This window comes from Podarcis gaigeae (assembly GCF_964106915.1).
Source record: "Podarcis gaigeae genome assembly, chromosome: 16".
Lineage (NCBI taxonomy): Eukaryota > Metazoa > Chordata > Lepidosauria > Squamata > Lacertidae > Podarcis > Podarcis gaigeae.
Window position 1 is genome coordinate 22,847,366 of NC_139693.1, and position 15,535 is coordinate 22,862,900.

Genomic DNA, 15,535 nt, shown 5'->3' on the forward strand with positions numbered 1-15,535 from the left:
CAAAAGGAACCCTGGCATCTACTCTTGCATGCAACTAGTTTTGTGGGGCTAGCAAGAAAGTATGTGCTTGCATTACTTTTTCCTTTATGGAGTGAAGATCTCCCGTCACAGGGTGAGATCTGTACCCGAGGGCTCTTCTCTCATGTGCTTCTGTGAAGAAGGTGGGAAAGTACAGTCATCCCTCGTGTTGCATTAGGTTCATGTTGCATCTTTTCGGCTTGCGGACACAGCAAACCCAGAAGTGTATACAGTGGTACCTCGGGTTAAGAACTTAATTCGTTCTGGAGGTCCATTCTTAACCTGAAACTGTTCTTAACCTGAGGTACCACTTTAGCTAATGGGGCCTCCCGCTGCTGCCACAAGATTTCTGTTCTCATTCTGAAGCAAAGTTCTTAACCCCAGGTACATTTTCTGGGTTAGCGGAGTCTGTAACCTAAAGCGTCTGTAACCTGAGGTACCACTGTACTTCTGGGTTTCGCCGCACACGCAGAAGCGTTCTATCGCACTCTGCACTTGCGCAGAAGCGCCGCTCTAGTTGCGGACTTTATGGGATGCAAACGGCACTCCGGAACGGATCGTGTCCGCAACTAGAGGTACCACTGTATTGTTTATTATTATGGTTGTTGTTGTTGTTATTGTTAGTAGCCATGCAGAATCACTGGCATGTGTCCACCCCATGGCAAAATGGACTAGGTGAGATAGAAAGGATTGTGCCACTGCGGTCTTTTGGACTCAGCCATCCTTAGTCTTAGCCTGCTTCTGGTGATGTCTTTGGCAAATATAGCTTTCCATTGGTGGGTTTAAGAAGTTTCCATTGTATCGTTCCTGTGCATCATGCTAGTTCTCCCTTTCTCTCTCTCATGCTCAGAAGCTCCTTGGAAATTCTCTCCTGAAGCTGGAGGGAGAGGACCGTTTGGATATCAACTGCACACTGCCCTTCAGTGACCAGGTAATGGGGGATTTTGCCAACTCTAGCTTTGCCATGCTGGGGAATAAGCAAACTGAACAAGGAACCTATTTAGTTTTGGACCTTCTGGGATTGGTGGTGTTGGTTTTTAATAGCATCCCTGTAGCCTTTGTGTGTGTTGACTCTTCATAAACCCCTTTTGTAGGTGGTCCTAGTGGGTGCTGAGGAAGGCCTTTATGCCCTGAATGTGCTGAAGAACTCTTTAACACATGTCCCAGGAATTGGTGCCGTCTTCCAAGTGCACCTCATCAAGGATCTGGAGAAGCTGCTCATGATAGCAGGTAGAGTTTGGGAAACCATGTATTCTGCTATAATGGAACTCTTATATGTCAATTTGAATCTTTCCTCATCAGCCTTCCTCATCAGGCTCCTGAAACGTCAGTGGGCATTGCCTGCACTCTTACAGGCACACCTTACCCCAACCATAATAGCTAGAAACTTACTTTTAGAAAAAGAGAAAAAACATATAAACATCATAGTTTATGTGATGGCAGATTTTGTGGCTGATGCTACATTCTGTGTGGCATTTCTGCACTCTCAGGACTGCAGTGTGTGTGTGTACCTTGGTAACTCTCCTTGGAGAGTTTCGTTTTTGTTTTCTTTTGTTTGCATTTAGTCATATAGAATTGCATCGGCAATTTTGTCCTTGTTTTGAAACACCTTGGGTGGTTTATTTTGTATGCAACCACCTTCAACTATCTTTTGCATCATCAAATTTAGGAAATTGGGAAGTTGCCTTACACAGAGCTTAGTATTCTCAGTATTGTCTACATTGGCTGCCAGCAGCACTCCAGGTTTTCAGGCAGGGAATATCTCAGTCCGACCAGGGATTGTACCTGATAACTTTCTACATGCAGAGCAGGTGCTCTGCTGTTGAGCTATGGTCCCTCCTCCATTAAGTTAATAAACAGAAGTTGATAAAAGTGTATTAAGCTTTCTTTGATGATCCTTCTGACTTGTGAAGTAGGACTTAACCCATTTTCAGTGAACAGAACAAGTTCCAGTGCTGTTTAGACATAAAATATTTCTAGAAACCAGCTCTTAGTGATATGGTTCCGTTAAGTGCGGGAGCAGCATGAAGCTTTTACTTCTGTAATTTTGCTCCTTGGCTTAGCTAGAAATGTTTCTCTGCTCCTTTGTGTCTTTCCTCAGGGGATGAGAGGGCACTGTGTCTTGTTGACGTGAAGAAAGTTAAGCAGTCTCTAGCCCAGTCCCACCTGCCAGCCCAGCCTGATGTCTCTCCAAACGTTTTCGAGGCTGTGAAAGGATGTCATCTTTTTGCTGCTGGCAAGGTAGGACCCCCAAGCTTTGCATTTGCCTCTTAATGCAGTGATCCCTGGAACACAGGGTATGATGATCAAAAGGTTGTTAGGCCCCATATCAAGACCATGCATCCACTATTTGTTTACAACATTTGTATGTCACCCTGGCTCATATTAGATTTCAAGGTGGTGTACAACAAAATAGCACTATTTGTTATCTTTCACATGCAGATTGAGAATGGGCTGTGCATCTGTGCAGCGATGCCCAACAAAGTGGTGGTTCTGCGCTATAATGAGAGCCTCAGCAAGTTCTGCATCAGGAAGGTAAAGTTTGCAATTGCAATGCAGTCCGTTTTTGCCCGTGAGAGACTGGCAACAGTTGGTCTCAACCCTGACATGGTGAATAACCTGCCCACTCTTCCATTAGTTACAGCTAAACCTTCCTTCCACCCATTTTTGTCTTTGCACTGACCAAGCTGCAACTGTATAGTGTCTTCATCATAAATATTCAGTGTAAGTTACTCCCCTGGACATTACACAATGCCACACAGAATCAGACTGATGCAAAAGTACATAGTGGTGATCCTATACTGGCCTGTCAGTGTAGTTTAGGATATGCAGCCCCGTTTGATATTTAATCTGTGCTACAAGAATCCCTTAGGGACAAGAATCACTTAGGGACGCGGGTGGCGCTGTGGGTTAAACCACAGAGCCTAGGACTTGCCGATCAGAAGGTCGGCGGTTCGAATCCCCGCAACGGGGTGAGCTCCCGTTGCTCAGTCCCTGCTCCTGCCAACCTAGCAGTTTGAAAGCACGTCAAAGTGCAAGTAGATAAATAGGTACCGCTCTGGCGGGAAGGTAAACGGCGTTTCTGTGCGCTGCTCTGGTTCGCCAGAAGCGGCTTAGTCATGCTGGCCACATGACGCGGAAGCTGAACGCCCTCTCCCTCGGCCAATAAAGCGAGATGAGCGCCGCAACCCCAGAGTCAGTCACGACTGGACCTAATGGGCAGGGGTCCCTTTACAAGAATCCCACAGATGCTTACTAGCAATCCATCAGTTTGGAGAGCAGTAACGGTGGACATGCATCCTTGAAGCCAGCCGGTCTCCTGAAACGTACAGCTGCAGAGGAGAGTGTGGTCCACAATGTAGCCTGCTTTTATGCAGGGCATTGGTGAGACTTAACACGGAGTAAACAAGAACGTGGTAGTCTAGTTGCAAGGGGCTAAATGCAGCAACTCTGTTTATAATTCTATACCTTGAATGCTGAGGTCTGTTCTGGACCCCATAATTCAAGAAAGAGACTAAAGCCAACAGGTTGGAAGGATGCCAGTGGGCAGCTGCATTATTATTTGTTCCTGCAGAGCAAGGATTTTAATCCCTATCCCAGCAGTATTACCCAGAATCCTCTACCACTCTCCTCAAAGTGAGACTGAACAAGCCAATGCAGTTGTCACATTCCCAAGCCCGGAAACTCCAGACATATCTTGGATTTTGTGACTGAAGCCAGGCAGATTCCTAGGATCTTCTTAATCCTATCCACCCTTCTTTGCTCCGGTCAGGGTGCTGTATAATCTAAGTAATGCGACTCATGCAACACGTTGGTGATTAATATACACAGAACAATATTATACATACTTTATCAACCTTCTGAGAAAAATACAAAACATTAAACAAAGCCACAAAGACTTGCGAACTACCCAGCCTAAATGAACTTATCAGAAGGTTGATAAAGTATGTATAATTATTGTTCTGTGTATATTAATTGCCAACGTGTTGCATGAGTCACACTACTTCTATTAGCAGCACAGATTGCATTTTTCTAGTATAATCCAAGTAGGCTAACTGAGGCTTGTATGTCTGTGCTTGTGTTTCCGTCCTTGCAGGAGATTGAAACCTCGGAGCCCTGCAGCTGCATTCATTTCACCAGTTACAGCATCATCATTGGAACAAATAAGTTCTATGAAATTGAGATGAAGCAGTACACCCTTGAGGGTAGGTGTCACTTCCTAACTATGCTTTGGAGAGCTAGTGCTTTAAGTCCTCAGCGGGATGTATGGCAGGGGTGGGCTGTCGCCTTCATGCCTGCCCTGCCTTGGTCATAGGAATGTAGGAAATCTTCCTTAAACAAAATCAGACGATTGATCTATCTAGCTCAGCACTGTCTACACCAGAGGCCAGCAAACTTTTTCAGCAGGGGGCCAGTCCACTGTCCCTCAGACCTTGTGGGGGGCTGGACTATATTATTATTTTTGGGGGTGGGTGGGGGGAATGAACTAATTCCTATGCCCCACAAATAACCCAGAGATGCATTTTAAATAAAAGGACACATTGTACTCATGTAAAAACACGCTGATTCCCAGACTGTCCACGAGCCAGATTTAGAAGGCGATTGGGCCAGATCCAGCCCCCGGGCCTTAGTTTGCCTACCCATGGTCTACACTGACTTGCAATGGCTCTTCCTGGGTTTTAGGCAGGAGTCTGACCCAGCCTTACTTGACAAAGCTGGGGATTGATTCCGGGACCTTCTGCATGTATAGTAGATGCTCTTGCACTGAGATATGACCTTTGTTTAAAATGAAACAGGCACTGATCTAATTCTCTTGTGCCTTCTAGAATTCCTGGACAAGAATGACCATACTTTAGCTTCTGCTGTGTTTGCATCATCCACCAACAGTTTTCCAATCAATATCATCCAGGTGAACCCTACAGGGCAGAGGGAGGAGTATCTGCTTTGCTTTCATGGTAAGTCTAGTTCAGTGTGTTGCTCAGCTTCTGCCCATTTCTCCTAAGGAGCTCAGAGCAGCACACCTGGAGCTTTCCAGAGTGATTCAGGTCCTGGCAACTCTCAGGCCAGCTTAGTTTCAAAGATCAAACTGCATGTTCAAGCGCGTGCTCTAGGTTTTTCAAAGGGAAATTGTTCCCACATCCAACAACTGCAATTACTGCTTCGTGGCGCTCTGGAATCCTGGCAAAATCACATTTCATTTCTCTTAAGAAGAATAGCTTGAAATGGAATGGTGGTAATGGTTGGGTGTGTGTCCCCCCTCCTGCAGAGTTTGGCGTCTTTGTAGACTCCTATGGAAGGCGCAGTCGCTCAGATGACCTGAAATGGAGTCGTCTGCCTTTAGCATTCGGTAAGCCTTTGTGTGGTTTTCATTGTCATGTGATTACTTGTGCACCCATCTTTTTCTAGTGTTCAGAGATACCGAGGGTTGTAGAAATAGCAAGGGGGCATTTGTCTTTTCCTTTGTAGAAGGACCTTCAGCAGAGAAGGAGGGAGAACCTGTGGCCTTCCTGGTGGTGATGGCCTTGAGCCAACATGGATGTTGGGAGCTGGGAATCTAGCTAGATCTGGAAGGTCACAGGTTCCCACATCCATGGCTTAAATAGATGTGTTCTTTTACGAAACAAAAACTCAAAAATCTGAGGCATGGTTTTATTTATTTCATAAAATTTAAACAACAACAACAAACAAACAACAAATTTTATTTATACCCCACCCTTCCCAGTTTAAAAACCGGGCTAAGGGCAGCTAACAGCAAATATAAAACAATGATTAAAATGCAACTTAAAAACAGCATAAAATACAACATAAAATGCAGCATCAATATCAATAAAATTAAAAAAATTCAGGGGTCATTTTTTTTTGGGTGGGGGGGGGATAACAACCACAGTCAGCAGACATCAAATGATCACCAGGGCTAACTGGCCAAGTTGGTCCTACTAGGGCCAGCAAGGAGACCAGGGAAGAATTTAAATGTGGGATCCCACTTGATTGTAAAATAAATTGGTAAAAATAGTTAAGAACAACTATCTAAAACGTTTTCAGAAGCAGAGCTGTAGGTGGACAAGACATGCGCTTCTTAAGAGATAATTGGACAAGTTCATGGAGGACAAGCTTGTCCGTAGCTACCGGTCACAATGGCTATATTCTACGTCCACTGGACACAGTATACCTCTGAATACCAGTAGGTGGGGAGAGCGCTGTTACGCTCAGGTCCTGCTTGCTGGCGTTCTATGGGGGCATCTGGTTGAGAACAGGATATTGGACAAGATGGGCCATTGACCTGAATCAGCATCCAGGCTCTTAGGATGTTTTCTTGTGAGTTCCCTGACTACTTTATTCATCTTTGTTCCTGGCACTGTTCTTGCTGTAGCCTACAGGGAGCCTTACCTGTTTGTGACGCACTTCAACTCTCTCGAAGTGATTGAGATCCAAGCACGTGCCTCCCTCGGGTAAGTAATTACGCCACCTCACTGCTTGCCTTCTACAACTGTGGAGGCCAAACTGGCCAAAGCAAGATTTAAGAGCCAATTTTAAAGGCACTCTTCCCTCTCCACCCCACCCCAGCACTCCAGCACGAGCCCACTTGGATATTCCGAGCCCTCGCTACCTGGGTCCAGCGATTTCATCAGGAGCAATTTACCTGGCCTCTTCCTACCAGGACAAACTAAGAGTTATTTGCTGCAAGGGGAATTTGGTGAAGGAATCAAACAACGAACTCCACCGAGTCCCCTCTACTACGCGCAGGTAAGAAGTAATATTACAGCTTTACACTTATAGGAGAGGGGGAAAGAGAGACCCCTGCCCCAAGGTGCCCTCTACTTTGGAAGGATGGGGAAAGCATGGTGGCAGTAGCTAGACATGATGAGCTAGGTGCAGTTTCACCTACCGAGATGCCAGTTTGACTGGGGAAGAAAGTGGAGAAGATTAAAGATTGCATGGAAAGCAGGATGCATCACCAGTGCTGAGAAAAGCCTTAGAGAAAGATACGTGGTTCATGCCAATGCAAGTTCTGCTCAGCGTAGACCCATTAAGAACATAAGAAGAGACTGCTGGATCAGATCAATGGCCTATCTAGTCCAGCATCCCATTTTTACAGTCTCTACCACTCAGCTATGCCTCTTCCCCAAAGGGAGAGGTAAACTGAGTAGTTTGAGGCAGAGTTTTGGGACAAGTTGAGGAGAAGAAGGTGTAATAACAAGGGGGATGCCACTGAAAGAAAGCGGTGGTCCAGGTCAAGTGATGATGAGAATGTGGGCCTGTCTCTTAAATGAGAAGATGCAGGGGAAGGAACAGGTGTTGAATATAGAGAAGATGAAGCTGAGCATGCCTTACCTCACTCAGCTGGGTAAAGGTTAAGGTAAAGGGACCGCAGACCATTAGGTCCAGTTGTGACCGACTCTGGGGTTGCGGCACTCATCTTGCTTATTGGCCAAGGGAGCCGGGTCATTTGGCCAACCTGACTAAGCCGCTTCTGGCAAACCAGAGCAGCGCATGGAAATGCTGTTTACCTTCCCACCGGAGCGGTACCTATTTATCTACTTCCACTTGGACATGCTTTTGAACTGCTAGGTTGGCAGGAGCAGGGACTGAGCAATGGGAGCTCACCCCATCACGGGGATTCGAACCGCCAACCCTTCTGATCAGCAAGTCCTAGGCTCTGTGGTTTAACCCACAGCGCCACCCGTGTCCCTTACTCAGCTGGGTAGGTAGTGGTAATATCAGCTACTCTCTACACCCAATGACAAGGGGGAGGATGAAGGGGAAAGAGGAGCTGTTCAGACTTGGGCATGTTGAGGGCAGTGATGAGCCGCTGAAGGACTAGGAGAAGGAAAGAGTGAGAGGTTGGTTGTATGGAAGAGAGATCTGGATATCTTCAGCATAGAGACCTGATGAAGATCACCCTGTGTTTAGATAGCTGTGAGATCATGGCAGAGTCCTCTGGAACAGAGGAAGACCTCCAGGGAAAACACTGAAGCAGGCTGCATTCAACTGGGCTCAAATAAAACCATCAGGGTTACAGAGATCCAAAGATGGGGAAGATGTTGACCTGAAGAGCATGTTCACAAGCATCTGCGTCAAAGGTGGCCGAGAGGATAAGGATGGTGATGGAAGAGTGAAGATTTTTTTTAGATCTGAGGACAAGGCTATTTATTTATTTAAGTGATGTCTGTTTCAGTGGAATGCAGAGGATGGAAGCCAGACTGTGTTATCTCAAGAGAGAGGCGTAGGAAAAAGAGAAAGCTGAGGCAATGGGAGCAAAGTACAAATCCAGATATTGAAATGTGAAAAGGAGATCAGGCTATGTAAAGGAGATGGTTTTTGCTGGTTTTTAAGGGGACAGGGAGCAGTAGTGTGTGTGGCCATCACTGCTCCCACAGAAGGCACTGGTCACCACCAAGTTACTGTAGATGACCTTAAAAGCAGGTTAGATAAATTCATGGAGGAGCCGGCTATCAATGGCTAGTAGCCCTGCTGGCTATGTTCTGCCTCCACAGTTGAGGCAGGAATGCTTTTGAATACCAGCTGCTGGAAACCACCGGAGAGGAGAGTGCTGTTGTGCTCAGGTCCTGTTTGCATGTTTCCCACAGGCATCTGCTTTGGCCACTGTGCAAACAAGATGCTGGACTAGATGGGCCATTTTCCCTTATCCATCAGGCTCCTCTTGTGTTCTTATGTGCACATTCCATGTGAGAAGCGCTGGAAGATTGGTGACTGATGGAGGGATGGTAACCCAGAGGCAGAACTAGATTGGATGTTACATGTTAGGGGCTGGTTACGCAGCAGTGCAGGGTTTCTGCCGCATGTTAAAGAGTCCACAACAGAGAATTCTTTTCCCCTTTCCGTCTGCCAGCCCTGCTTTGTTAACAGACGCAGCGGCACGCATACGTCCGTCCCCAAAAACGGCCTCGCAGAGCAAGGGGAAAGGCACAGTGGGGGGTTTTGCTGTTGCAAATAAAAATGTAACGTTAAGGTTTTTATTGTCACTCAGCTGTCCACGTCCATTGTTTTTGAATGACAGCAGTCCGAACAAGAGAGGCCCCCCGACATATAACGAGCACATAACCAAGCGGGTAGCGTCAAGCCCTGGGCCTCCGGAAGGTCCAAGCCACCCTCGGGAGCCAAGCACACCCCATCGCTATCGAGAGGGAAGGACGGAGATGCGTAGGGACAAGTCTCCTGGGCGTCCTCTAGAGAGGGAGAAATCTCCTGGCAGGGTCCTGAGCACCCGCAGGGAAAGGTCTCCTGGGAGGCTGTTTGAGGAGAGCAGCAGGGGACGGATGCAGGTGGGGGGAGCAAGGACTCCCCTCTCCCAAGTCAACAAGGTAAGCTGGACTGTCCTGCACCATTTATCGTACTTTACAGTTTACAGTGGTGCCTCGCAAGACGAAAAGAATCCGTTCCGCGATTCTCTTCGTCTAGCGGTTTTTTTGTCTTGTGAAGCAAGCCCATTGACGGATTAGCGGATTAGCGCTATTAGTGGCTTAGCGGCTTTTAGCGGTTTAGCGGATAAGCGGCTTAGCGGCTTAGAAAAAGGGGGGGAGGGGAAAAAACCCGCAGGAACTCGCAAGACATTTTCGTCTTGCGAAGCAAGCCCATAGGAAATTCGTTTTGCAAAGCACCTCCAAAATGGAAAACTCTTTCGTCTAGCGAGTTTTCCGTCTTGCAAGGCATTTGTCTTGTGGGGCACCACTGTATTTTTATGCTGCCTTTTAGCCAAAAAGGGCATCTTAAACATAAACATAAACATGCAAATGCAAACAATACAAATGATAGAAATCCAAAACAAAACCTTAAATGTTTTTAAAGTATTTTTTAAAAAAACACAAATACATTCCTGTTCCTGAAAATAGGGCAATGAACATTCGCCACAAAAATGTTAAGAGAGAGCCAGAGTAAATATTCAAGCAGCGGCTCCTCCTTAAAAGGATCTCAGGCAGAGGGAAAAGCTGGTGCCTCATGATGATTCCAGCAGCTTCTTTCCTCTGTAGCAATCTCTCTATTACAGCAGTTGTTACACATTTCTTTTCTCATGGACCACTTGAAAATTGCTGGGCAGGCTGCAGCGGGGCTTGAAAGGTCACTTAAAATTTATGATCTTGTTACTCTTCAAAGGGAAGTGCATTACTCACATAAAACCCTTACAAGCACGCCGCTGTAGAATGTAATCAGTCCAAACAGTCCGCGTGGGTTAGCTGAACTGGAGCCGGTGAAACCTGCCCTTGTAGGCTATCTGACAAAATGTATCCAGTGTAAACCAGGAATTCGCAGCTGACAAAATTGGACCATTCTGATACTGATTTAGGTTGATAACAATTTGGAGGGACACACCAAGTTTTGCTTCTGGATTTTAAATGTGAAGTAAGCTGAACTTTTCCTTCAGCACAGGCGTCATTGTAGAAATCAGTGCCATATTAAGAAAAATCACGGGCACTAGGCCAGATCACTGTTTTAATTTTTCAGGGGAAATTAAGTAGACCTCCCCAGAACCATATTATGAAAAATCATGGGCTCTAAGGCAGGGCCTTATTTCCTTGTTGAAGAATCTACCCCTGGTCAAAACTGCCTTGATATTGTCATCGGGGGGGGGGGGGGGGCTAAAGTAGAGGACTTATTATTGATTTGTTCTGCAAACTTTCTATGAACCACTTGAATGGAGCTTCTATGGACTACAATTTGAAAACCTCAGCTCTGTCATCTGTTTAATTAACTTGTATGCTGCTTCATATTTCAGCAGAAATCTCTTAATTGGCTGTGCTATTGTGTGGAATAGTTTCAAATCGTAGCAATTCCCAGAGAGCAATTCTGCCCTTCATACTAGAAAAATCCCTTATATATAGGAATGATCCCAGAGGAGTTGGCTTTGTGGTCTAGGTGGCTGGGGCAAATCTTGCAATCAAGCAATACATCCCCGTGCGTTCAGATTCAACGCTTATTAAATTTATATGCCACCCTTCTTCTAAAGGAGCCCAGGGCAGCTAACCTAGCAATACTAAAACAATACAATTAAAACTTCTAAAAGTACGTCACCTACTCTCAAACCTAATAATTCCAAGGTTGCCAGAGACAGGTATTTTAGCTCTCAAATACCTGGCTAAACAGGAATGTTTTAAAGCTCCCTCCAAAAGTTAGTAATGAGGGAGGCCAATGCACCTCACTAGAGAGGGCATTCCACAAATTGGGAGCCACCACCAAGAAGGCCTCACTGTTGATTGTAGGGCCTAAAATGGTGAATATTGGGGGAAGGCACTATTGGGAAATGTTGTTGATTAAATTTCTATAACGCCCTTCATCTGAAGATCACAAGGCAGTAGCCTTTGTTTACTACTAAGCAGTATGCGCTTAAGAATCTCAGTCCAGCACTGCTGTAAACAATTCTAGGAACTCTGACGCCAAGTGCATCTGCTGAACTTCGTATCATTTTCTTCCTTTGTGTAACAGGTCTGGGACCAATCGTCAGTATAAGCTACACAATCCTCCCCTTGACCTTGAACTGCAGGAAGAGCCGAGGAAATGTGCTGAGTAGATGCACTTCTTAACTTAGCTGCCCAGGTACCCACCCAGCCAACAGCACTGGGCCCCAAATAATTGCTCTGGCAACAGGATCCGATCCACCAGGACTCAAGTTGCTCGCAAGGATCGTTTGCATCTCAGTTTCTTTTCCTGCAGCTTCCTGCAGTTCGGTTTTTCTCTTCTTCCCCTTTCTCTCCTTTCCCCTTCCCTCTTTTTGAGCACTTTGTTACTACCGTTGCTCTTTCAAGCAGTTCATGGACTTTTTATACTTCGCTTTTAGCCTTTTACCAGCCCGCCCTCGCCCCACCCCCCATCAACAGAAGTCAGATGGGATGGGGATCTCACCTAAGTCTTGAAAGGTGGGCTATATCAGCATTTGGGAAAGATGCTGGCATTCTGGGAAGGCCCTTTAACCGGCAAAAGGCCACAGCGATTCGTGTCTCCTCACCCAACATCATTAGCTTCTGCTGTAGAGCTTTTAGAGAAAGCCTGATCAATTTAGTCCATCCGCTCCTTCCAAAACCTTTTGGAATTTAGGATTCCCAAAGAAAAAAGATACCCGTTAAGTGCAGCTCTGCCGTCAGCCGGGTTACAGGGAAGGGAACGTCCTGTTTTAGCTCTCCCCAAATATCCCACGATAATGCAGAATAAGTGGTCGTGATCCACTTCTCTCACTCTCTCCTTCTGCACTAAAGCAGTATGGAGGTGTAAAACCTCCCTCTCTTACCCAGGTTTTCTGCATGGCAGCTCCCTGCATGCTTCCTATACACCACCATCCTCCTGGCTGCAGTCTCCTTTTCAGTTGCTTTTGCTAGATATTGTATCTTGTACCTCCCGTGTTAACTAAACTGAAGCCTTTATAGATTATGCTGCAACAATTAACCATCATTGTTTACTGGGGAAACTGGCACTGAAGGAGAATGAGCTTTAACAGTTCTCGATTCCACGACAACAGAACTTAGCGAGGCATGACGACATTCCCATCCCCAGCCAGCACTAGGCAGGATCCTGTTCACAAACGTATCACTATATACTGGATAAAGGCTAAGCTAAAGGAAAGGCCCTCCTTGCCGCAGTGGTGCAACCAGCGCTCAGACGCTACCAAAGAACGGGGGGGGGGGGGGACACCGAAACAAAACAAGCCATAGTGTGGTTTGTACTTTTTTGGGGTAGGTCAGGGACAGGGAACCTTTGGCTCTCCTGTTGGCGTTGGGCCCATAATGACCGCTGGCCGGGGCTGATGGGAGACAGAGCCCAACATCTGGAGGCCCACAGTCAGTGGGAATGGGTTGATGGCTTCACCTGGCGGTCAAAGGCAGGCAGCAGCTTTTGGGGAGTAGGTGCTCTCACCGTGCCATTTGCTCCTGCCTTCGTCAGGTCCCCATTTGGCTCCCATTCTGGAGGCCCGCAGGCTCCCCATCCCTAGTACAGCAACGGACCACCCCTTCCCAGCAGTGAGCATAAAGGCAAATTTTAACAGCTTTGGCGAACTCTTCCAAACATTTCTCCATCACTTTTTGCCTCCCTGCTGCAATCCCCTCTATAGCTTCTCACGTTCGGGTGTTGCTGAGCCACCGAGGCAAACAAGTTTCCAAGTTTAGGCTTTCGGCCATTCGATTTGCTTTAGCTGCTGCGTTTCACTCCAAGCTGGCAAGAGCAAAAGTCCCACTCTGCCTCTCCTGCTTACTCCTTTTGCCAGCTGGTGCTGCCCTACTGGAGAGGCACCTAAAATCTCTTCTGCTTCAATCAGTGCCCTTCTGGAGGGTCTTGTGGATTACAGGGTCTGGTCTGTTGTATATCCGGGCTATTTTATATCAGATGGTTTGTCAGGAAACATGCTGAGACTTCTGCCTCTGGGTCTGGGTGTTCTGAAAGGTTTTTAAGGTCTTTGCATCTCATGGAAAAAAAAGTCCCTCGTGACCTGAAAGCTCGGCTTGTCGAGTCCTGAGAGTGTATATCTTGTGTCTTGTTTGTGAAATGCTTCCTGCTATAGAATAGCTCAAAGGACTGTACATATTTACAAGAAACTTTATATTCGTAAAAAACAAAAAAAGGAAATCAAATCAGTTTCTACTTTTTTATTGTAAAGTGTGCATCTTTATTTTCAACCACCAGCCCTTTGTTTTAACGGTGGCTGGGGAAAGGCGTCTTCAGCTACTTGAAGGGGCCTCGCCCTCACCCTCCAGGAATCCCACGAAGAAATAATTGTAACGTTAAATTTGCAGGTGGAAGCTTGCTAGCATCAATGAGGTTCTCGAGCATAACCACAATATAGAATTTGTCGTTACTACCTTTTAATGGTTGCAGAAAAGGTAAAGAAACAACAGGAGCAACTCACACTCCACCTGGAAAAGTATTGAACTTGTTGTTAACAATAATCAAATAAAAACAAAATTCACTCTGACTGGCATGGTGCAGTGACCTTTTCCTTCCTACAGGAGCAGCAGCATCTTAAGGCGGGTGGGAGAGCATATCTTCCATCGTTGTCTCCCAGAGCCTTTATAACTCACCACTGCCTTTTAAAAGGGGGGGATTTTTAAAGAATTATATACTAACTTTCACTTGTCGTCTGCCATCCTGGAGGCCTGTCGTCAGGCAGAAAGGTGGCGTTATAAATATTTCAAGTAGCAAGACTATAAATAAATTGTCAGACGTTACTCTGTGAGTGCTTGGCTTCCATGGTTGTTACCTGAAGTCACAGGGATGAGCTGAACGTCCCAACCCTCTCCATTACTGCAGGATAAAAGCTGCCAGGCCTTCTAGAACGCAGCAGCAGCAGTAATTGCTAAACTTCCAGCTCTCCATCTTCAGTCCTGGAGTAAGCTATCCCATCCCCATTAGGAAGCCAATCTGTCCATTTTTAAACATTGAGCAGCAGGTCAGCGGTCCTGGCAGACACACACAAGCCAATGGCTTCGCATAAGCACCATCCTAAAACAACAAAGGGGGAATAGTTCCTTCCCTCTTCCTAGCAACAACACCCCTAAAGCTTCAAGTTTGTTTTTTAAAAAAACAACTGATTGCCCATGTTAATTCAGACTGTACATCTCAAAGCAAGTAACGCTTGGCAAGAGAATGCAAGTTCAGACTATAATGTAAATACTTCTATTTTTAAACGAAGCCAGTTTATACAGGGTCTGATGTATTCTTCTACAGGGATCGTGTGTGTCTACTACTAACTTATCGGCTTTACAGGAACGGAAGTGTGTTTCCTGATGAGTTGTACACCTAACCTTTTCCCAGCCTGCTGTGGGTAGGTTACCAGTAAGCGATGCCCCCCCCCAGCCCCGCCCCAACCACCACCTTTTGGTCTCCATATAGCTCATAGTGATGCTCTGCATAAACAAACAAAAAAACCAAACTGCTTTGACTTCTGTTGTGCCTAATCTTGAATGTATAAATGAACTGCAAGCTTGTTTACAAATGTTCCTTTATTTTTCTTTCAATGTGCACATAAATATACTTATTTAAGACTCACTGTTTCAGTCCTGTCGATAAGATTCATAATCAAACTGTGGTTTATTTGGGGGGTGCGGGGAGGACTGCTGGTGAACTAAACAAAGCAAGCATTCTCTTTCCTCTGCTCTCCCTCACTTAAAAGCAATTGGGCTGCCCGCCCTTTGTCCATCATCTCTAGCTGTGCATAATTCTGCATTTTGCTCATGGTAGGGAGGAGTATACAGGGTTTGAAGGCCTGCCCCCAAGCATTGCACATCTTCAGTTACTCATCTGACTTCTGAGATCTCATCTGCAAAGCCCCCGCCCCACACACGTCCATATTTGAAGCTGTCAGGGCCAGAACTGGGAAGCTCGGTTTCTGGGGCAACTGAATTTTACATGACCGTACTGCATCATAGCAGTCATTCTCCCATTCCAAATTGCCTACCACAGCCTTCCACAAATGGTTATATTACATCTTCCATCACTGCTGACCACCAACTAAACCGACTAGGGCACAGGTGAGAGGGACCCAGTTTGGGGGAAGGCTGTTCTAACAGGAAGGGGG

General features: G+C 46.2%; 1 protein-coding gene across 12 annotated transcripts in view; it reads left to right on the forward strand.

The window, feature by feature from the left end:
• Positions 1-15,007, forward strand: part of CIT (citron rho-interacting serine/threonine kinase) — a 105,784-nt gene extending 90,777 nt beyond the window's left edge. For 9 of the 12 annotated variants that reach the window (XM_083716806.1, XM_083716809.1, XM_083716808.1 and 6 more), the window contains 11 exons: positions 869-949; positions 1,113-1,248; positions 2,120-2,259; positions 2,461-2,553; positions 4,115-4,223; positions 4,845-4,973; positions 5,285-5,365; positions 6,389-6,467; positions 6,583-6,762; positions 9,008-9,341; positions 11,458-15,007. In XM_083716806.1, the coding sequence (XP_083572932.1) occupies positions 869-949; positions 1,113-1,248; positions 2,120-2,259; positions 2,461-2,553; positions 4,115-4,223; positions 4,845-4,973; positions 5,285-5,365; positions 6,389-6,467; positions 6,583-6,762; positions 9,008-9,341; positions 11,458-11,481 (1,386 nt within the window). In that variant the 3' untranslated portion in view covers positions 11,482-15,007. The remainder of the gene's footprint in view (positions 1-868; positions 950-1,112; positions 1,249-2,119; positions 2,260-2,460; positions 2,554-4,114; positions 4,224-4,844; positions 4,974-5,284; positions 5,366-6,388; positions 6,468-6,582; positions 6,763-9,007; positions 9,342-11,457) is intronic. The other 3 variants (XM_083716803.1, XM_083716810.1, XM_083716804.1) reach the window with 1 other exon arrangement.
• The last annotated feature ends 528 nt before the right edge of the window (positions 15,008-15,535 follow it).